General features: G+C 40.6%; 1 protein-coding gene across 3 annotated transcripts in view; it reads right to left on the bottom strand.

The window, feature by feature from the left end:
* Positions 1–5,574: 5,574 nt before the first annotated feature.
* The window catches only part of METTL25 (methyltransferase like 25), a 302,845-nt gene continuing 284,079 nt past the window's right edge, over positions 5,575–24,340 (bottom strand). For all 3 annotated transcript variants that reach the window (XM_073556984.1, XM_073556985.1, XM_073556987.1), the window contains 2 exons: positions 8,515–8,586; positions 5,575–6,007 (listed from right to left, as the gene is read on the bottom strand). In XM_073556984.1, coding sequence (XP_073413085.1) covers positions 5,918–6,007; positions 8,515–8,586 — 162 coding nt within the window. In that variant the 3' untranslated portion in view covers positions 5,575–5,917. The remainder of the gene's footprint in view (positions 6,008–8,514; positions 8,587–24,340) is intronic.

Here is a 24,340-nt window from a genome sequence, read left to right as displayed (position 1 = left end):
TCTTTTTCTACACCTATGATGAATGAAAAACATTGTTATGGGAGATGTGTTGGGACGCACTGTTATGGGAGATCTGTGGCGATGCACTCCTATGAGGGATCTGTGAGACACTGTTATGGGAGATCTGTGGAGACACACTGTTATGGGAGATCTGTGGTGACGCACTGTTATGGGGATCTGTGGATGACGCACTGTTATGGGGGATCTGTGGTGACGCACTGTTATGGGGATCTGTGGTGATGCACTGTTATGGGAGATCTGTGGTGATGCACTGTTATGGGAGATCTGTGGAGACACACTGTTATGGGAGATCTGTGGTGACGCACTGTTATGGGGATCTGTGGATGACGCACTGTTATGGGGGATCTGTGGTGACGCACTGTTATGGGGATCTGTGGATGACGCACTGTTATGGGAGATCTGTGGAGACACTGTTATGGGAGATCTGTGGTGACGCACTGTTATGGGAGATGTGTGGAGACACAGTTATGGGGTATCTGTGGTGACGCACTGTTATGGGGATCTGTGGATGACGCACTGTTATGGGAGATCTGTGGTGACGCACTGTTATGGGAGATGTGTGGAGACACACTGTTATGGGGGTATCTGTGGATGACGCACTGTTATGGGAGATCTGTGGTGACACACTGTTATGGGGGATCTGTGGTGACACACTGTTCTGGGGGATCTGTGGTGACACACTGTTCTGGGGGATCTGTGGTGACACACTGTTCTGGGGGATCTGTGGTGACACACTGTTATGGGAGATGTGTGGAGACACACTGTTATGGGAGATGTGTGGATGACGCACTGTTATGGGGATCAGTGGATGATGCACTGTTATGGGAGATCAGTGGATGATGCACTGTTATGGGAGATCTGTGGTGATGCACTGTTATGGGAGATCTGTGGAGACACACTGTTATGGGAGATCTGTGGTGACGCATTGTTATGGGGATCTGTGGATGACGCACTGTTATGGGGATCTGTGACGCACTGTTATGGGAGATCTGTGGAGACACACTGTTATGGGGATCTGTGGTGACGCCCTGGTTTGGGGATCTGTGGATGACGTACTGTCATGGGGATCTCTGGATGACACACTGTTATGGGGATCTGTGAATCACAGTACAATGTGTGTAGTAGTGACTACCACCCCCCCTCATCATTAGGAATACACCCATGTACTGTATACATGGGTGTATTCTGAAAGATGAGGAAGGTGGTAGTCACAGTTGCAATAAACACTTTGGGCACTATCCCTAATATGGCTACAACCCCCATCATCCATCAGAATACACCCATTGATACGGTATGAAGGATGATGGGGGTTGTGTTTCCCATCAATGTGTCCACTGCCTCACCTCTCCCAAGGATCTCAGAATAATGTGAGGTAAAATGAAAGTGCTACACTATACATTTTGCACGGATAGATACCTGATTGGTGGAGGCAGCCCAGCAACAGATCCCTCCACCAATCAATATCCATCCCTGCAAACGAGGAGGAGAAACATGCTTCTCTCCCTCCTCTGCCTTAGGTATCTGTGTGCAGCGGAGCCTCCTGATCCTTCTGCCAGCTTTTAGCCACAGCGCATGCGCAGATCGAGTTCAGTGACCGAGCTCCATCTGCGCATGTGCCGGGTCGGCGGCCATTTTCTTGTAGTCCTGCAGACACAGGCTGTGATACCGGTATTCCATCGGAAACCGGAAACTCACAGCCTGTTCCCGGAACTGTCATGGCGCCGACCAGCACTATCCCGCCCGCGTAACCGCCGGTTAACCCGCAGCGATACCCCCAGCTCCTGGCCTGCTGCATTGCCCACCCGGAGACCCTGAGATGTACCAGGCTGCTCAGCAGCCGCCGCGGCCATCGCTAACGCCGCCATCACTACCGCAGCCGTCACTGCCACCGCAAAAGTAAGTTTTTCCCCCCGATTTTTTCACTATACGATTGTAAGACGCACCCCCATTTCCCCCACAATTTGGGGGAAACAAAAGTGCGTCTTACAATCCGAAAAATACGGTAATACATACTCTCGCTGTCACTTGATAAGTAACTACAATTCTATGCAGCCACACAATTGTCCCATTAGCATTTATGAGCTATGTAGCTCGATGCCTTGCTTCATCTAAAATACAGGGTGGGCCATTTATATGGATACACCTAAATAAAATTGGAATGGTTGGTGATACCAACTTCCTGTCTGTGGCACAATAGTATATGGGTGGGGGAAAACTTTTCAAGATGGGTGGTGACCATGGTGATTTTGAATCCAACTTTATAAATGACCCACCCAGGTGTATCCATATAAATGGCCCACCCTGCAAATTTAATAGCACACAGTTTTTGGCTGTGTCATCTCACTTTTCTCCCTCCCTTCTCTTGGTCTTACATATTGCTGCAGATTTAGCAAGAAAGCTGTTAAAATCAGAGGAAAGATCACACAAGCTGAACTGTAAAAATACAGATAAGAGAAAAAACACACCCAAAATAAAGAGTTAAATTAAATATGCCATGTATTGGAATTGATGGTGCTATATAGCAAATAAAATAAATTAAAATAAGTGAAAAAAAACACTGAAGACTGCAGTGGGAGGGAAAAAAAAAAAAAATCACACACTCCTCAGCATAAGTTTATGTGCAAGCTGTGTTTTTCAGGCAGGTCCACTCTGACACCTGAAAGCTGAAAAGGTGCACAGAAAATGCTCAGAAGAAAGAACACAAGAATTTCTATGTAAAAATAACTTACTGTTCATAGATTCAGTCTTTTTAGTGTCTTTTAAAGGCTTCAAGTTTTTAACGTTAATAAGTAAATGAAATGAGAAAGACCGTTGTTCAGGCGTTTTCCATTCTGAAGATGCTCTATACTTTACAATAAAAGTCAATGGGAAGGATCAGAAAACGCGTGGACACCTTTTTGAGCATTTTGTCAGCGCTGGTGCATGAAAAAATTCTAGAGGTTTCTTTATTGCTAAATTTTGTTAAAAAATAAAAAGTGTCCAGAAAATGCCAGGAAAAAATATGCTGAAAAGCCACAAAAATGAAACGCCTGTCATAAAAGCACTTGAGAAACAAGCCAAAAAACGCTAAAAAGAAGTATCACAAAACAAAAATGCATTTCCTTAAAAGTCTTCCACTTGAGAAACTCGAAGTGTTCACGTTTCTGGAAAAAATGTCATGTGCACCCTTAGTGCATGTAGGCACAAAAAAAAAAAAAGAAGAGATCCCTAGTGGAAGGAGAAATTGGTACGGAAATGAAGCCAGGCTGATACACTGGTATTACTGAAGGCAGCAACTTCTTGGGATTTGTATGTTACTTGGAAACATCTAAACAAAAAATGTCTGAAATTAGGAAATATCAATGATTCTAAAAATGAACAAATGAAGATTGCAATTTCAAGCGTAGTGCAACATTTTCTTTTTAACATGACTTACTAACATATGTAAGAATAGCTTTTTCCTCATGTCGAGTGTCCATAGGACACCAAAGAAAAAAAATCTTTTTATCACAATCTCTAGATTGAAAAGATACAACTTTATAGTCCTCAGCAGTTGTCATAATTTTTTTGTAAAATTAACGGATTGCTTCATGCAACTCGACTCACGGTCCAGGTCAGTGCCCTCTAGCTGTGGACAGGAGTTGTGCAAATTTCCTGACCTTCCAGGTTCCTCTGTGTGGCATTTGATTTGCCAGCCTGGTGTGATTTCATCCTTGGGCAGTGCAGCTCACAGGAGATGACGTGTCAGCACATCAAATCATAAGATGACCCTGGGATCCTAGAAGGTGAGAAAATTCATGCAGCTCCTGTCCACGGCCAGAAGCTACTGAACTGGAAAGTGAACTGGAGTTGTGTGAAGTGATCCACTTATCTCCATTAGTTAGCCATTAAGAGGTATCATTAAGGTCTCTCAACCATTATTTTTCATTGCCTAAACATTTAACTGTTCAAGCTGCAAGATCTATTAAAGAAACACTCAATGTCAGAGAAAAACTGTAAAAACCATAAAGACCTCTCCAGAGAGGGGGCACATCACCATCACATTGAAAATATGTGATTAATTATAACTGAAGAGAGAGTGTTCTGACATTTCAATCTCCTTTGAAGTAGGATCTCCTGCAATGAACAGGTAATTACAACAGGAGATCTGCTGAGAACCAGCCACCAAGTTTAGGATTCATATACTTGGAGGCACAGAAATAAAGGGGCTTCCGCTGTTAAAAGGAATTATCTTAAACATTCTGGACCCAGTGGTCAGTGAAGAATATTGGGGTTTGCATCGATCTGATATTTATGGGAGATATATATTTGGCGTCATAGCGAAGGCCCGAAGATTACGCATTCACTCACATCACAGTAAGGCCAGCTGAATACCTCCAACTTAATATTGGACAGATGCATGATGCTATTTATGCCATGTTTCATCTCTATAGAAAGGAAAAATCGTGATGGGAAACATGACAATATCTCCCGCCTGGGACCTCCATGGGCGAAGACATCCTCAAACTGGGGATCTCAATCTTCTAAAGACCTAGCACATCCCAATCCCATGACCAGCCCCACATGGGCTCATTAAGGGGAGGTATGTAGGCATAACCTTGCTAAAATAAAAATCAGTGTTTGGGTTATTGTCAAACTGTCAGTTCTGAATGACAGTCTGCTGTGGTTCTGTACGTTGCTCTAAGGAGTGCTTCCTTCCGCTAAGCTCTGAGCCATTTCCATGACACAGGTTTAGTACTTTTGTTTTGTTTTCCCTTTTATGCTATGTGACTATATAGCGTACTGTTTTGTTCCTATTTTGCAACGTTTGTATCTTTTTTTTTTTTTTATAAGCACCATCTACTTTTCCGGATTAAATATATAAATTTAATAGCGCTGTTCCTTTTACTCTGTAAACGGCACCCCTGACTTGAAGCTACATGCTATCTGAACCCAAAGACACTGTAATTTACAAAGTTTGCTCTTTTTAAGCAAGTGCCCAGAATCAAGATATTTTAGGCTGATTCCTTTAGAGCTTATAATAAATGGTACATGTTTTCTTTACTCTGATTTCGTTTTACAGTGTTATGGGGGTGGTGAACAGACTCTTGTACTTATACATCCTATGAATGTTTTGGCCAATAAAATTTACTTTTCCACATAAGACTGTGTTGATGCATATTAAAATGTAACTAGCATTTTCTAGAAAATGCTAGTTTGCATGCAAATTTAAAGGTTCATTTTGTAAAGGTTCTTAAGAAATACATGTCTTTCTTCACTTTGCAAGAGCAAAAGATATTGAGCATGAAATAGAACCGGTAATATAATATTTCTTTAGACCTAAATTTCATGAATCCGAAGAAAACAAAACATAGTAAAAATAAGTGTATATTCAGAATTCTGGCTTACCCGAAAATTTGTGAGAGATCGACATGCAAGAGTGGTGCTAAACATGACAAGCTTTGCAGGCAAAACCAAATAAAGAATTTTCAAATTATCATTATTAGTCAGATAGGCCAAACCTGATTTAATAAATAGTGTAAAAGTCTAAAAGAAAGAAAAAGAATAAAGCACATATATAAAAGATAGACATAATGTTTTTTTCAATTATATTAAAAAAATATTTACAATCATAGGCAAAATCTAAAACAAAAAACACTGCAAAATACATTGAAGGCAGCCGTACAAAAATGTGCATTTAAGATTTTTTAACAGAAATTACAAATAATAGTTTTAAAATAAAACCTTTACATGAAAACCATAAATAAAGATTAATGTCGAGCATCACCTCACAGTGATGTGTTCATCCGCAGCTCTTAATACACTACTGATGCTTTCCTGAAGAGCCAAAAATCGATAGTGTTATTGGGCACTTAAATGTGAATTAAGCTGCTGAATATTTTAGCTATTTCCTACAGTAAATTGGCATATTAATTCATCATGGCTGCTTCAATGAAACCACTGCATAGCACCGTGGAGATTTCACAGGATCGAACAATTTCACCAATCCAGACCAGGCGAGGTTCTCCTATAAAAAGGTACACATAGTATAAAAACATCATGGTTAGTATAAAGAGAGCTCAAACTGGTTAGGGAGAAGAGGTTTTTTTATGCAAATGAAAATAACCTGCAAAATGCAGTCGTGCACATAATGCTAATAATGTATAAGTTTATAAAACCATGAAAAGTTTTTGTGAATGTAGGACAAATATTTGTAATAAGTAGCAAAAAAAAAATCTCAGCACACAGATTTAGTTTGAACATTTAATATTAATGTCCTCTACGTGTTATAGATAAGGAGGATTTGAGGATAATCTGCGCTGATGGTATCCCATATAATAAATCCAAATTCAGACTGAAAATACACACTTTTTTTTTAAATTTAGTCAACACGTTTTGAAGTGCTACAGACTTCTTCATCAGGACAAGTGGCCAGTGCATAGGACTGCAGATTAGATACTATTCTCTTGAAAAGGATGGAGCTGAGCTGTTCTGATCTGTTCAATAACAGCTGATCAGTGGGTGTACTGGGTGTTGGACCTCACAACCTGATATGGGTGACCTACTCTGTGGAGAAGCTCATCAATATTAGAAGCCCAGACAATCCCTATAATAATGTTGATACATTAAAAGTTACGCACGTAAAACATGGAAACAGCATTGCGCCATATACAATAAAATAAATACATGACTTGGGAAACAGAAAAAAACAAAGTGGGAATGCAGTTCCTCATCATGCTAAATGGCAGCAAGGAAACAAAAAAGTATATAGATGACCTTCAGGGGTCATATTCTAAACAACACAACATAGAAAGGATGAGGGCCAAGATTCATCAAGACTGGTATGAACGTCAGCCTTGATGAGAGGGCATATTGGACTCAGTCGCTCCTGATACGCATAGAGGCGTCTCCAGTTAGGGACTGGAGCAAAACTTCTGGCATAAGGCACACCAGTTTGTCATTAATTAGAAAAGCTGTGGCCTCCCACTCCAGCTTTGTCCATTTTTGAGAAGTTGGGCAAAACTGCCGTGAAAGCTCCAAAAGTCGCCAAATGTTTGTGCAACTCTATGTTGGGCAAAATTTTATGACTTCTCAAAGCAATTTTGGATCGGTCGCTTTGATGAATCAGGGCCATAGTGTTAAAGAGGGTTCAAAGGTCAGCATATACAGCTGAAATAAGGGCTACCAGGCACCATCAATACTATTAACAGTAAGATTTTGTGGATAAGATATCCAGGAACGATGGATTGTACCAGCTGGATATAAGCACCGAGCAGTACTGCTCACATTGCTTCTTCCAAGTCAATGTACCAGGAGGTTAGACAGCCAAAATAAAACTGCCCTCATGCGGACAACTAGGGAGATTTGAACAGATCATTTAAAAATGCACAAAATGTAGGATAATAATTCACAGTAAGAAGCTTCTCACTGATATGTATCTGCAGATTGGAGCGGAGCTAGGACTCACTGCACACACTGCTGTTCTAGAGTAAAGCTGGAGCATTAGAAAGCCATCTGTACATGATTTAATAGCTGATTGTAGAAATAATTACTACATATCATCCTGCATTATTAGAGAAGGATAACACAAACAATAAACTCTCCTGGGGTTCCCATTGTTGTTTTAGGACAGCAGCTGACAGCTCAGCTTCGCATCTCCAGCATTGTGTAAACTAGGTCAAATCTCTCTTTGGTTCAGTGAAAGTAAATTGGTAATAAAAGAGGTATGCCTGATCTGCAAGGTCTGGGAATCATACAGATTTCTGATTTACAGTAAGCTGGCAGCCAGAAAAGTACATCATCATTTACACTTTTCAAAATAGCTTTTCTGTGTGTATAAAATACCATTTAGAACAATATCAAACATTTATAGCAACATCTTGATTCCAAGAAAGGATTAGGAAGGACGGTACTGCAATGGACACAGAGTTACTGCGAAAAGGTTTATAGTGGAAAAACTGTGGCACTGCGCTGAGGAGTGTGTTCAATTTACCGAGTTTGCAAACATCTTCCTACACACATCAAAGAAGCTTCATAACAAAATTTCTCATTTCTAAACACTGCCGAGGGATTACCTAACTTGCTAAACAAAATTTTTTGGCACGGGGGCAACCGCTGATGTTACTGCAATCATAGATAATTGTCGTCTGTTAAATTAGGTGGCAGATTTAAAGACCATCAAACACTACGATGACGCTGCCTAAATGAAAAAAATGAGATATATTGAGCATTTTAACAAAAGCTCAAGTCTGCGACCAAGAGAACTATCTCTACGTAGCAGCTTTAAACATAATGCCTGGCGTCTTGCAAATTAGACTTTAATTAAAATACCATTAAAGTTATTGCCTTAACTTTAGCAAAAAATAATAACATCTGCTGGGCATATGCTTGAAATGATTCCTTCTCGCGGTCGCCAAGTGATGCACGTTATCAAGTGTGTAGTCTGTGAGCGAGACTTTCCTTATACAGTAAGTGTGAATGATCTCATGTAATGGGGAAACTTGCTATGGGTCACATGCGGAAAAGTAAACATACCTGCTCTCTCAGATAGCTGAGGCGGTCCAGGAGGATCAAGGCCTCAACGCAAGGAGCCAGAAACACTTTAAGCTGAAAGGAAGATGGATGAGGCATTAATAGAGAGCTAAAACAATCTCTCACATAGTTTCAGTCCGAGAATAATGTTACGTCTAGAAAGTGATCTTCACAATCTACAGCACCCAATGATGCAATGTAAGAATTTAAACCAGATTGACAAGGCAATATGTCTGCTCGGAGAGGCATGGTGACAGTAAAGAAATACAACACACTATGATACATCACATCTTCTCAATTCAAGATATAAATAAGGCCGATCTCATAGGCAGCCAATTGATTTAATTTCAGGGAACTTTACCAATTCATACTGTTTTATGGCTATGCTGCTATGAAGTACATAGGAACCCGGGGTGAAACTAGCTCAGCCCTAAGGGTAGTGATAGGTACATACAGTACCTTATTAGTGTTAGCACTGGCCCTTTGTTGTTCTGTACTTTAGGCTACTTGGTTTTACCCTCACAATACAACTTAGCTTTCTCCAGACTTATTATATGGCCCGATTCCGAGGCATTCCCTGTCATTTCATAGATTTTTTTAATGTATCTTTTCAATAAAATTTTCATATTAAGAATTTTTGCATGATTCTCTTCTTATTCTGGGATTATACCTTTTCCTAGGTTGTGGTTATTATAGGTTTAGCAAAATGTTAGGTATTTACTTAGGATTTTGGGACTATTATTATGACTGCTTGCCAAAAATATACAAACCAGGGCCAGAACTCATATGGTAATAAATTAATGCACAGATGCTCGTATGCCATTGCCAACATACAGCAAAAGATACATGCAGTATGACGATGCATTTTGTTAGCATACATTTAATTATTGAACACATAAATTACACTATTACTACACACAAAGATGTAAGGTATTTGGTTAACAGTTGTTCAAAAGGTTTATGTCAGGAACACCGCACTGAACTTGCTTACTGAGCCAGTGCGCGTGTCCTGAGTAAAGCGAACTGTGCTCAAAGATACCTGTGGAGCAGGCAGCAGCCGAGTAGATGCGTACTTCAGAGCAGCAGGACCTGAAGCACGTGACTGCTAGGGGCGTGGCCTAAACTCCAGAGAGCTAGGAGCTGCAAGAGAACTCCTAGCCGGGTAACTGCAAGACAAAGTTACTAAGGGGCATAGACAGGGAGGATAGTCAAGACGTAGCCAATGAGTCATACACAGAGATAGCTGCAAGGTACAAGAGGGACGAGCAGAGAGTAGTCAGATCACAGGCAATGAGTCATACACAGGGAGGGTAGCGCAGTACAGAATCAACAGGCAAACTCACAACGGGAAACAGAACCGGGTCAGAACCATATAAACAAGCTATAACAACGAACAGGCACAGGCACACAGACGTCAGCACACTCAGCCAAAGGCAAAAGTATAACTGGCAGGGATTGGAGCTTCCCAGGGGTTTAAGAAGCTCTCCCAGAACCAAAAAGAGGGCACAATAATTAACCCCAGGTGTGCAGGTCAAAACCTGCACTGAGCTCCAGACATTAACCCCTGACGTGCAGCTCAAAAACCTGCACTGGGATCATGACAGTTTACAAGCCACCCACCTTGTGGATGGACCTCAGCACTCCTGACTGGTTTTGTCCATATATTTTTTGTATTGAGGGCGTGAGATGGCTCAGAAAAGTTGCTAAAAATCCAGGACCTACAATTTCAACACCAAAGGTCAGGGACAGTTAAACTTAAATGCTGAACAACCATTTTAAATATTCAAAGTTCATGACAGCACAATTACGGTTGCCAGTAGAAAACTTTCTTTTTAAAAAGAACATGGCTGAAATATGCAAAGTTTCATCTGAATAAAAACACATGACATCTGGGACAAAGTCCTTTTGACACACAAGTCCAAAATGGAGATGTATGGTCATAATGCCCTTCACTGCATATCAGCACAAACACCATCAAGCTTGGTGGCAGAGGGGTGATTTTGCTTTGTTTTGCAGCTCCAGCACTTGTGCACTTTGCAGTCATTGAGTCGACCACTAACTCCTCTGTATAACAAAGTATTCTGTAGTCAATCGTGAAGAAACCTATCCAAATGCTAAAGCTTGGCCAAAATTGGGAAAATAGATGGAGATAAATACAGGGCAATACTGAAAGAAAACCTGTTAGAGGCTACAAAAGACTTGAGACTGGGGTGTAGGTTCACCTTCCAGCAAGACATCGGCCTTAAACATACTGCCAGAGCTACAATGTAAAGGTTTATATAAAAGTATACAGTCCTGCGACAGCAGTTACTTGCCCGGTTGGATAGGCAATTGGTCCGCATCTTCCAGTACAGATTAGGCTTCTGGACTGAAGAAAAAAGACCAATCTGAAGCTAGTGGAGGAGAGGGTATGAAGACTTGTAGGAGCAGAAAAGGGCGAGTTATTTTTTAACTCACTCCTGGCCCTCCTTTAACCGCTTCATGACCGCCGACGGTAGATATACGTCGGCGCTTGCTGGGCTCTGTGCAGCGCCGACGTTTGTCTACGGTTGGCTGTTTTGTGCCCACCGGGACCCCCACGTACCTTATAACGAGGGGATCCCGGCGCACAATGCATCCTATGACTCCCGACCTCATCAAGACCTGATGATGTCAGCGTCCCACCAGCCAATGAGAGAGATCACTGGGAAAGTTTGTTGCAGCATTGAACTTTCCCAGTGATCTGCCTCATAGTAATGCGGTTTCTCCTCTGATCTCCTGTCAGTGAGATATTAGAGGAGAAACAGTGTGACAAGTGCTGCTGGCAACAGCTGTGCCAGTCAACGATCTTGTAATAAAGTAAGAAAAACAGATACGGCAGGTTAGGGTTAGTGCTATAGGTAGGGTTACTGTTAGGGTTAGGGCTACTGTTAGGGTCAGGGTTAGTGCTATAGTTAGGGATACTGTTAGGCTAAAGTTAGGGTTATTGTTAGAGTTAGTTTTACTGTTAGGCTAAAGTTAGGGTTACTGTTAAGGTTACTGTTAGGGTTAGGGTTACTGTTAGGCTAAAGTTAGGGTTACTGTTAGGCTAAAGTTGGGGTTAGGCTAAAATTAGAGATAGGGATAGGCTTAAGTGAGAGTTAGGGTTAGGCTAAAGTGAGAGTTAGGGTTAAGCTAAAGTTAGAGTTAGGCTAAAGTTAGGGATAGGCTAAAGTTAGGGTTAGGCTAGGGTTATTGCTAGGCTAAAGGTAGGGTTATTGCTAGGCTAAAGTTAGGGTTATTGCTAGGCTAGTTAGAGTTAATGTTAGGCTAAAGTTAGGGCTAGTGTTAGGCTAAAGTTAGGGATAGAGTTGGAGCTAAAGTTAGGGTTAGGGTTGGGGCTAAAGCTTGGGTTAGGATTGAGGCTAAAATTAGGGTCAGAGTTGGGGCTACAGTTAGGGTTGGGATTAGAGTTAGGCGTGTGTTGGGGTTAGGGTTGTGGTTAGGGTTATGGTTGGGAATAGGGGTGTGTTGGTGTTAGTGTTGTGGTTAGGGTTGGGATTAGGGTTAGAGATGTGTTGGAGTTAGGGTTGGAATTATAATTGGGGGGTTTCCACTGTTTAGGCCATCAGGGGGTCCGCAAACGCAACATGACGCCCGCAGACCATTCCATCAAAGTCTGCAATCCAAAACATCACTACTTCGCTTCCATGCCCCGCCGTGTGCCCAAACAGTAGTTTTCTCCTACATATGGGGTACCAGCGTACTCAGGACAAATTGGACAACAACTTTTGGGGTCCAATTTCTCCTGTTACCCTTGTGAAAACAAAAAATTGGGGGCTAAAAAGATCATTTTTGTGGAAAAAAATGATTTTTAATTTTCACGGCCCTGCGTTATAAACTTCTGTGAAGCACTTGGGGGTTCAGAATGCTCACCACACATCTAGATAAGATCCTTGAGGGGGTCTAGTTTACAAAATGGGGTCACCTGTGGGGGAGATCAAATGTTTAAGGCACACAGGGGCTCTCCATACGCGACATGGTGTCCGCTAACGATTGGAGCTAATTTTCCATTCAAAAAGTCAAATGGCGCTCCTTCCCTTCCGAGTCCTGCTGGAAGCCCAAACAGTGGCTCCCCCTACATATGGGGTTTCAGCGTACTCAGGACAAATTTGACAACTTTTGGGGTCCACTTTCTCCTTTTACCCTTGGGAAAATAAAAATGTTGCTAAAAGATCATTTTTGTGACCAAAAAGTTAAATGTTCATTTTTTCCTTCCATGTTGCTTCTGCTGCTGTGAAACACCTGAAGGGTTAACAAACTTCTTGAATGTAGTTTTGATCAGCTTGAGGGGTGCAGTTTTTAGAATGGTGTCACTTTTGGGTATTTTCAGCCATATAGACTCCTCAAACTGACTTCAAATGTGAGGTGGTCCCTACAATAAATGGTTTTGTAAATTTTGTTGTAAAAATGATAAATTGCTGGTCAACTTTTCTCCCTTATAACTTCCTAACGAAAAACATTTTGCTTCCAAAATTGTGGTGATGTAAAGCAGACATGTGGGAAATGTTATTTAGTAACTATTTTGCATCACATAACTCTGGTTTAACAGAATAAAAATTCAAAATTGGAAAATTGCGAAATTGTCAACATTTTTGCCAAATTTCTGATTTTTTCACAAATAAACGCAAAAATTATTGCCCTAAATTTACTACTAACATGAAGCCCAATATGTCACGAAGAAACAATCTCAGAATCGGTAGGATCCGTTGAAGCATTCCTGAGTTATTACCTCACAAAGGGACACTGGTCAGAATTGCAAAAAATGGCCAGGTCATTAAGGTCAAAATAGGCTGGGTCATGAAGGGGTTAAAAGAAGCAATGGATATGTAACAGATTGTATAAAAAGTAACAGGCATATACCAAACTGTAGAAGAAGCAAAAGATAGATAATGGATTGTTGAAGAAGCAATGGATATGTAATGGATTGTAGAACAAACAATGGACATCTAACGATTTGTAGAAGAATAAATGGTTATTGTTGTGAACTCATTTTCTGGTCTGCCTCTGGTTTCTGGTGAAGGAGCTGCTTGTGTTGACAGAGGAGTCATGAGTTCCCTTTCCGGTCTCCCTCTGCTGGTGGCAGGAGGTAATGAAGCTGATCTAACAGAGACCTGCCACCTGATGGTGAGGACGAGGATTGGACATCTGGATTCTCAAGACAGCCGACTCCCTTTTACCATGCTGGTGATTTTTTCCTGCCTCCTGAGGTTCTAGTTTCCAGTTCAGTTCCTGCCTTCTCAAGCTAAGTGTTCTCTGCTATTGTTCACTCTTGATTTGGTTTGGTCTATTCAGTTTTTGTGTGCTTAGCCAGCCCCGGCTGGGGCTGTGCTGAATTTCCATTCTTACATCACTGAATGTGCCAGTTTGCTTTTTGTCCCTTATTAGATTGGCCTCTTTTTGCTCTGTTCTCAGAATATGCCAGAGTGCTCTAGTGAAGTCTAGTGACTTCAGGGGTTTTTTTGCTATCAGAAGTGTTGGACATTTTTGCAGGGTTTTTTGGCGTGATTGCAGACAGTATCTTTCATTTCCTGTCCTTTCTAGTGAGTGTGTGGCCCCATCGCTTGCTCAGCCTATTTTCCTACCTGTGTTTGTGTTTTCATCTTGTTTCACCGTCAATACATGTGTGGGGGCTGTCTATTCCTTTGGGGTCTGCTCTGGGGCAGTTTAGATTTCCCCTTTTCTTGCTTTAAGCTTATTTAGTCCTCCGGCTGTGACAAGGCGTCTAGAATCATCGTAGGTACGCTCCACGTCTACTTCTAGTTGTTGTGGTTAGGATCAGGGGTCTGCAATCCGCTTAGTTACCAACCTCTCTGGTTTTCTGTGACTTAGCTTGGTTTTGTTTTCCTCCTCGGTGACCCAATCATAACAGGTTATGTAATGGATTGTAGAAGCAATGGATACATAACAGATTACAAGAAGATGCAATAGATATGTAATGGATTGTGGAAGAAGCAATGATTATGCAATGGATTGTAGACTAAGCAATGGATATGTAATGGATTGTAGCAGAAGCAATAGATATGTAACAGACTGTAGAAGAAGCAATGGATATGTAATAGATTGTAGAAGAAGCAATGGATATGCAATGGATTGTAGCAGAAGCGATATGTAATGGATTGTAGAAGAAGCAATGGATATGTAATGGATTGTAGAAGAAGCAATGGATATGTAACAGAAGCAATGGATATGTAATAGATTGTAGCAGAAGCAATAGATATGTAATGGATTGTAGCAGAAGCAATAGATATGTAACAGATTGTAGAAGAAGCAATGGATATGTAACAGAAGCAATGGATATGTAATAGATTGTAGCAGAAGCAATAGATATGTAATGGATTGTAGCAGAAGCAATAGATATGTAACAGATTGTAGAAGAAGCAATGGATATGCAATGGATTGTAGCAGAAGCAATAGATATGTAACAGACTGTAGCAGAAGCAATAGATATGTAATGGATTGTAGAAGAAGCAATGGATATGTAACAGATTACAGAAGATGCAATAGATATGTAACAGATTGTAGAAGAAATGATGAATATGTAACAAACTGTAGAGTATTTGGAAAGTAAACATTTAAGTCTGCAATCAGTGACTACAAGAAGAGACCTTGAAAATAAGGAGTTATTTATGCATAAACTGAGAACAAATTGCACCATTATTCCTAAAGAGTTTGTAATTTCGTCAAACTTTGTACAATAGCTATGGCTCTGGGTTTTTTTCTAGAGTAATATTAAAAGAACCAGTGAATTGTCGGATTTTACAATTCTGGCATAACAGTTACATAACAGCTACAGTAGCAGTTCTAGTACTCCTGAACATTTTTTTTAGAAGAATATCCAATGAGCTATCCATTAGTATCAAAATCTACTTAACATTTAAAACTGGTATGTGCAGAGCCTCATTTTTCCTTACATGTAGAGACAAGACATGATATATGGATGCACCATTTCCAGCAGCTGACTAGTGGAATAAAGGCTTAATCCCATTTGGGTGAGTCACTGCCTATTGGAAAAAGAGATGTGGATCATTTCCCTTCTCAAGTCAACGATTTAATCGGTATCTTTACCTCTATAATTCTAGAGACGGAACAAAATAATTGGATGGAAACAAATGTGCATTTTGAGAGCTGAAGTAAAATGGTATTCGCTAAATACAATAACATATGGCTTTTGCATTTTGAGGGCGAAAACAGAACACATCTCCGATGATTTTAGACACAGACAGAAAATTAGCCACTTGAGAAAAAGGCTCTCATGACTCCATACAGGAGAATGCACTGCATAATGTCAAAAGCAATCACTCCCTGCACTGTGAATCCTTACTCTGTATCCCCAAAGTGCACATTCTCTAAAAGTAACAACATGTCAGCGCAGAGCTAGAATATATATACACTCAGGGCTACACCGACATGTAAATAGGGGTTATCTTCGTGGTGGCGAAAATGTTCTCCGTCTATAAGAGATATACATTTAAGTGAGTTTACATAAGGATATACATGGGATGTTTAAACAGGATAATATTCTGATTACATTGCATTATAGGTTTTGCAGAAAGACCAAATATATGAGTATATGAGACAGTGGGGCCCCTCAAGTCTCAATGGGAAGATATACATGTGGGAAATGACCAGCGCTATACATATCAAAACAGTTCTAATTCTGAAAACTCTCTGCATGTGCCAAAGAGCATGATGTATTATTCTAAAGCTGCACAGTAAATGGAGAATACATCTGTATCTTATACTCTGATCTCGCATTCGAAGAAGGATCTCTGGCCACGTCTCAAGTTTAAATGCGCTAAAAATGGCAGAACTATGAAACATTCACCTAGAAATATGACTTACTATGTTACTGTAATGAATCCACAAGAAAACGGTTCCATCCTGAAAATACTCTTTACATAAATCCAATAAGGAAACGCGTCCTCTGACATTTTAAGAGGTGGAAATTGAGATTTCATATTTGTTCCTTCTTAGAGACTTAAGCTCTTTAATGCATATGCTAACATGTCTACAGCTCTGGACAAAGTGGCTCAATGTGGGTAATATGATCATGCAAATTAAAAAAAAAAAAAAGACAGTTTTCCCTTATTACCACCATACCGGAACCCCTAAAAAAATGCACTTTAGTATATACCTCAAGGAGACTTTTCTTAGGGGCATTCTAGAGTCTAAATTCTGGACAAAATGTGACAGTCTCTAAATAAACATTTTTAGCTAGGCTGAAAGAATTATTAAAAGAAAAGGGATATCACTTGCAGCTACTGATTTGTGGTGAACCCTTATCATGCCTTACGGACCCTAATTAGGAAACATCCATATTTAGAAAGTACATTGTGTGTCAAAGATTTGTGATGAGCATAGAAACATAACAGAAATGGTCACAACACAACGTTGCTGGTGCAAGAGGCTGAATCATTACAATAAGATCTCCCACCCATCACACGCCAATGCCATTTCGCTTTAAAAGGTAACAAGTCATTCTTCATTTAACAAACATAGGTTCCTGTAACACCCAAGTATAAATTTCTGACAACAGTAATACTTTAAAAGGCAATTACACCGAAAACCTAAAATGTGATAGTCGTAGCTTGTTAACAAACTGATTGTTTTTTTTTACTGTTTTTCGTGACACATTGTACTTCATGTTAATGGTAAAAATTTCTTCGGTATAACTTGCATTTATTTATGAAAAAAACAAATGGAAATTGGGCAAAAATTTTGAAATTCTCAAACTTTTAATTTTTGCACCATTAAATCAGAGAGTCATATCATGCAAAATAGTTAATAAATAACATTTCCCACATGTCAAATTTACATTAGCACAATTTTGGAAAGATTTCTTTTGTTAGGATGTTATAAGGGTTAAAAGTTGTCTAGCGATTTCTAATTTTTCCAACAAAATTTACAAAACCATTGCATGTTACTTTTTATACAATCTGTTACATATCCATTGCTTCTTTTAACCCCTTCATGACCCAGCCTATTTTGACCTTAATGACCTGGCCATTTTTTGCAATTCTGACCAGTGTCCCTTTGTGAGGTAATAACTCAGGAATGCTTCAACGGATCCTACCGATTCTGAGAATGTTTCTTCGTGACATATTGGGCTTCATGTTAGTAGTAAATTTAGGGCAATAATTTTTGCGTTTATTTGTGAAAAAATCAGAAATTTGGCAAAAATTTTGACAATTTCGCAATTTTCCAATTTTGAATTTTTATTCTGTTAAACCAGAGTTATGTGATGCAAAATAGTTACTAAATAACATTTCCCACATGTCTGCTTTACATCACCACAATTTTGGAAGCAAAATGTTTTTCGTTAGGAAGTTATAAGGGAGAAAAGTTGACCAGCAATTTATCATTTTTACAACAAAATTTACAAAACCATTTATTGTAGGGACCACCTCACATTTGAAGTCAGTTTGAGGAGTCTATATGGCTGAAAATACCCAAAAGTGACACCATTCTAAAAACTGCACCCCTCAAGGTGCTCAAAACCACATTCAAGAAGTTTATTAACCCTTCAGGTGTTTCACGAGAACTAAAGCAATGGTGAATGAAAAAAATGAACATTTTACTTTTTTCACAAAAAATTTACTTTGGAACCAATTTTTTTTATTTTCACAAGGGTATCAGGAGAAAATGGACCACAAAATGTGTTGTGCGATTTCTCCTGAGTACACCAATACCCTGTATGTGGGAGAAAGCAACTGTTTGGGCCTATGGCAGGGCTCAGAAGGGAGGGAGCACCGTTTGACTTTTTGAACGCAAAATAGGCTGGAATCAATGGTGGCACCATGTCGCGTTTGGAGACCCCCTGATGTACCTAAATAGTGCAAATCCCCCAATTGTATCTCCAAACCTAACCCAACACACCCCTAACCGTAACCCCAACACACCCCTAACCATAACCCTAATCCCAACCCTAACCATAAATCCTAATCCCAACCCTAACCGTAAATCCTAATCCCAACCCTAACCATAACCCTAATTCCAACCCTAACCATAACCCTAATCCCAACCCTAACTTTAGACCAACCCTAACTTTAGCCCAACTCCAACTATAAGCTTTGATTTACTATTTTTTTTTTTTATTTTGATCACTGTGATGGGGTCTATCACAGTGATCAAAAGGAACCAATAGGAAAAATTTCCTATTGTTGCTGGGTGACGGCCGGCAGATCTCGGCAGGCGCACTACACATGTGCCCAACATTTTCTTCCCGGAAGGCGCCGTCAGCCTGGGGACATAAGGGGGGATGCAGGAAGATCCAGAGACACCGGAGGGGATCGGGGGACCCAATTTTTCTCTCCTCTGATGTGCGATCACATCAGAGAAGAGAAAAAGTAAATGGGAAACCGGACTTTTTTTGCGGTTGCCGCTATTCCGTGATCCCCTGGGTTGGTAAAAACGGTCCCGAATCATGTTCTCTGGGGTCTCAGCTAACCCCAGTAGCAGAGACCCCAGAAGAATTCTGACTCTGGGGGCGCTATACATTTATTCCTCAGGGCCGTTAAAAAGCAACGCTGAGGCATAAGTACCTTTAACTGCCACCGTTAAAAGGCGTCTCGGCGGTCATTAAGGGATTAAAAGAGAAGTATAAATAGAAACAACTGAAATAAAGTAAAGTATGCTTCATCAAAATGTATGGATTGTACTCAATCAGGTGCGACAGGAGGAAGACAGGAGGCACGTTCCTTACAAAGTCCATATGGGTTTATTTTCTTCATAAACCCAGAAGCACCAACAAAAAATAAAAACAGCCTTTACAGCAGGTAAAACAAAGCATCAGTGCCCATAGCACAGTCCTCTAGCTCCTCCGAGAGCTATGTGGGAGTTCCTTCTCTCCCAAGACACCAGCAGTCACTAACTCACATGGCCAGGTCACATGACCCTGACCTCACAGGTCCGGGCAAGATTCTGCTCCCTCGGGCCTGTGGGCAAACAGGCTGGGGGACTGTGCAGCACTCAGGCTCAGTCTGGAGACACACACACAGGAGGCCTTCTCCCTCTGTGCACACAGACCATGGATGTCTCCTCACCTCCAGCCACAGACCATGTGCCAAACAACAGCCTCCATTTTGTAGGCTGTAATCACACCCACAGTGGAGGTATATGGGTAGCTAGACCCACCCATCTCTTATAGCTACCTGCAACTCGGACCCAGGTGCACTAAACGACAGCTTAGTGCTCACATGCACTAAAGGAAAATACTCCGGGTTGCATCATAGGGAGCAGCCATCTCTGTGACAAATACCTCCCATGAATTATACGGCCATTATCCTCCTTACAAAGAGAAGAGAGTTTTGAATTAAAAACCATTTAGAGCGTAACACATTTTGGCAATTACCTGCTGTAAGTAAATAAATAGTAATAGTACATGTAAATAACATAGGGTACATAGTTGACACTATTTTGATCAAAATAGCATAAAAGTCATCATACCGCGACAAGGTGTACCCAATCGGGAATTTACATGTACGAATACTATTTACTTACTGCAGGGTATTTGCTTATTTTGTTTTTATTCTAGGTTTTATCAGTTAACAGACACATTGTGAATGTGCACCTACACATTGCACTTATACCAACATGTGTTCCAGCTAATTTCTTTGGTCTTGCTTCAGTTTTTTCAATTTTTAGGATACCCATGTCACAATGGCAGAGCCCCTGAGGTGCCAGAACAGAAGAACCCCCCATAATTAACCCCATTTTACAAACTACACCTCTCAATGAATTCATCTAGGGGTGCAGTGATCATATGACACCACAGGTGTGTCACAGAAATTTATACCACAGGGCAGTGAAGAAAAACTATTTAACATTTTTACCACCAACATTGTGTTTTAGTCCCAAAATTTACTTTTTCATACTGGGAAATGGGTAAAAATGGCACCAAAATGTGCCCCACAATTTTTGCTGAATGTAGAAATACCCCATATGTGGCTGTACAGTACTGTTTAGCCACACGGCAAAACTCGGGACAGAATGCTACTTGCCTCCTAGAGCGCCGATTTTCCTAGAATAGTTTGTGGACTCCACATACAGAGCCCCTAAGTTCTAGAAAAGCAGAATTCCCCCTCAATTGACCTCATTTTGGAAATCATACCCCTCTGGAAATTTATCTATAGGTCTAGTGACCATATTGACTCCATGGATGTTTTACACAAACAAGCAGCAGTGGATGTGGACGAGTGAAAATTGCAAACTGCCACTGCAGTGACCAGTACGTTTTAGTGATCAGTGCATAATGCCCAGCCTGTGCTTCCAGAGACACGCACCTGTAAATTAGGTGGGCTCTCATCAGTACAGAAATGCCAAAAATGTGGATGCTAAATGTGCTTTAGGCACACTGGCGCTCAGAATGGAGGGGGCATTTTGGATTTCGGAGCACAGAATATGCTGAATTTCTTTTGAGGGGCGAGGAGCCATTTTGCTTTTCCAGAGCCTTTGTACTACTTGTAACTTAGAAGCCACCTATATTTCCATAGATAGGTGACGGACCTGAGTGGGGTTTTTTTGTGGATTGAGTCAAAGGTTTTATTGAGCACATTTTAGATAACATTTTGGATCACATTTATTCAGCGCTCTACGCTGAGCACTTACTTTAGGGTTTCCATTTATATCTCCAAGTGAAATGATTCAGATGAAACCCCCGAGGGATCCAATCACTATAATGAGGCAATAAAGCTACTCATGACTCAGTCTGTCCACTGTTCAACGGTGTCCTTCTTTTTAGAAGTGCACAAAACTATGGTTAACTGCGTTTTTATGCTCGCCTTAAAAGACTGACACCGCCGTATCACAGGTCCTATGGCATCCACAGTGCTTCTATCTGTCTCATTATAGGGAATCTTCCTTTGGGGGTTCTGTCTGAATCACGTATTTCAGAGAATTACATGGAAACCCCGGTATAATCGCTCAGCACAGAGCGCCGGATAAATGTGCGCCTAACTTTACTACAATCTTTGGGAGGCAAAATGAACAAATCAATAACAGGTGAAGAATTGGTTAGATTTACTTGTTACGCAGTTCCTTGTGCAGTATAAGTGATTAGTCGGTTTAATTCTTCGGGTTGGTGCGATTTCAGCGATACAAGATTTATATCGGGTGTTAATGTTTGGCAGTTGTCACACAGTAAGGCTGTTTTTACAGTTACTGTGTTTTTGCGGGCCGATTTTGGGGTCGCAAAATCGGCCCGCAAAAATTCCACGATGGGCCGACCATGAGGACCATTTTCGCGGCCGTGATAAAAGATCGAGCTTGCTCGATCTTTTATACGGCGCACAGACATGGCCCCTACTGTAATTCAATGGGGCCGCAAGAAGAAACTGAAGTTTATTTTTGCGGCGCACGGTGACTTCCGGTTTTGCGGAACGCTGTTTTATTTTTCCAATACTTGTTCCATAGTATTGGAAAATAATGGCGATCTGCAAACTTTTTTGAGGTCTGTTATTGCGGCAGACCACAAAAAATGCGGCAATACGGCCCGCAAAAGTGTAAAAGTAGCCTAAAAGACGCTTTTTTATTGCAAAAACTATACAAACGATTTTGATAGAAAATAATTATATTTTTTTTCATTATTTTGTTCTGAGAGCTAGAACTTTTTTATTTTTCCACTGATGGAGCTGTAAGGCAGCTTGTTTTTTGCAGGACAGGATGATGTTTTCAGCGGTCCCATTTTTATTTACATTCGTCTTTTTTAACTCATTTTGTGGCACATTTTGTTTGACGGTATGATGATGAAGCATAGTTTTTGCCTAACTTTTTATTTTTTTTACGATGTTCACTGAAGGGGTTAACTAGTGGGACAGTTTTATAGGTCAGGTTGCTCCAGACGCGGCGATACCAAAAATTTGTACTTATTTTTTTTTTTTACATAAATAAATTTTTTTTTGTAATGTTGTATTTATTGCATTTTTTTTTTTTTTTTAAACTTTTTTACATTGTCCCAGGATGGGACATCACTGCATAGCTGATCTGATACTCTGCAATTCTTCTGTACTGCAGGGCATCAGAGCCGCATCTGACAGGCAGGGGAGGAGGCATGTCAGCTTCTGCTCTGAGCAGTTGCTCACAGGCCATCTTCCCTGCAGGGCCCCGTGGCCATCTTTCAGCCTGGGGTCACTGCAGTGTGTCCGCTCTCCCATAGAGGTGGCACCCACAACTGATCATGGCAGCGCTCAAAAGTGAGCCCGTGCAATCGCGGTGCCATACCTATATGGCAGTTTGCGGAAACGAGGGAAGGGATTTAAAGGGAATCTGTCACCCATTTTTAGTGATATCATGTAAAGATATCATTCAATTGTGTGTCACATAAGGATTCTATTAAGACTTTTGATTCTCCCTAACTCCGCACCTTTGATGCATAAATACCTTTTTATCTTGTTTGAGATGTATGTAAATCGCCGCGGTCCGGTCCGATGGCGGGGCTTATTCGTCTTTGCCCCCCTCCTCGGCTTACTGAATGTAACTTCATCTGTGAATATCACGGATGCAGCAGTTTTTCCGCGCTTGCGCATTGAAAAGGCCTCCGGCACTTGCGCAGTATGCTTTGCCCAACTGTGGGCGAAGCATATAATCGGTAGTGCGCATTTGCCGGAATTTTTCAGCACAATCTATGCCCCGGAAGTCTTCACATGCAAGACGCTCTTCCTGGACGTCGGATGCATGCTGAAAATTACTGGCGCATGCGCGGTACCGATTATATGCTTTGCCCACAGTTGGGCAAAGCATACTGCGCAAGCGCCGAAGGCCTTTTCAATACGCAAGCACGTATATGAATAATTGCCATTATTGCTTCATCCTTTTACAAGGCTATAGGTTTAGTTTTAAGTGTAAAATTGGGTTGATAGCGTCCCTTTAATAATTTCATATTTAGGCTTCAACGGCTATTATGAAATCATCAACAAAACATCCTATGATGTGTTCACAATGGCCTTATTTTGTTTTATTGCTCTTTGCAGTCATATTGGTGCATGGGAAAATCTTTCTACTACGGACAAAACATGCTGATATAATATACTGTAAGCTCTCTAAATAAAACGCATTACCAAACTTTGGATATCATTTTATTTATGGAATTACTCACAAAAAGTCAATTTTATGCTATGGGTGAAAATTCATCGTTCTGTGGCAGAATGCTCTGGCTGTGTCACATACCCTCTGCATGGAAATGAACTATTAGGGGCAAACACAAACTTGTCGTAATGTTAACAAGCATTTCACCTAAATCTGAAACACATGGTGGGGGGCACACTGGTAATTTTGTGTTTCAACCATGCATATGGGAGTGTCTTGACAGCATCTTCCTTCACACTATTGAGCGCACTCAGGTGAGTGTGCATGAGTATGGTCATCAGCTTTAAATGAACCAAGTTCCACTGCCACCTTAAAACCTTAAATATCAACAGAAGGTATCAAAAAAAATAATTGTCAGTAAAACAATATGTAAATTTAACTTTGTTTTGACATGAATAATATTAGACTGTTAAATTTTTGCACCAGTTCTTTGTATGTTTTACTTTGATGTCGTCTGTGGTCATAAGTCAGCAAATGGGGGAAAAAAAAAGAAAAAAAAAAAAAGAGTTACAAATTCCCAGTCAGACTATCATAGCAGCCTCACTGACTGATTCTCAGTTATCCCATTCTGCATCCAGCAATAGGAAATGCAATACAGAGGATGGAGATGTTTCATAACACCCAATTTCAAAAATGATTTCAGCCACAGATACATAACAAAAAAGGCCTTCAAAAGGTGGACAACACTATTTTTCAATGTGAAAAAAAACAGCACAAAGTTTAAATT

This window comes from Dendrobates tinctorius, unplaced genomic scaffold (genome assembly GCF_039654945.1).
Source record: "Dendrobates tinctorius isolate UK_male_01 unplaced genomic scaffold, ASM3965494v1 ptg000241l, whole genome shotgun sequence".
Classification (NCBI taxonomy): Eukaryota; Metazoa; Chordata; class Amphibia; order Anura; family Dendrobatidae; genus Dendrobates; species Dendrobates tinctorius.
Note: the sequence above shows the minus strand (reverse complement) of the source record. Positions and strands in the feature narration are given on the sequence as shown.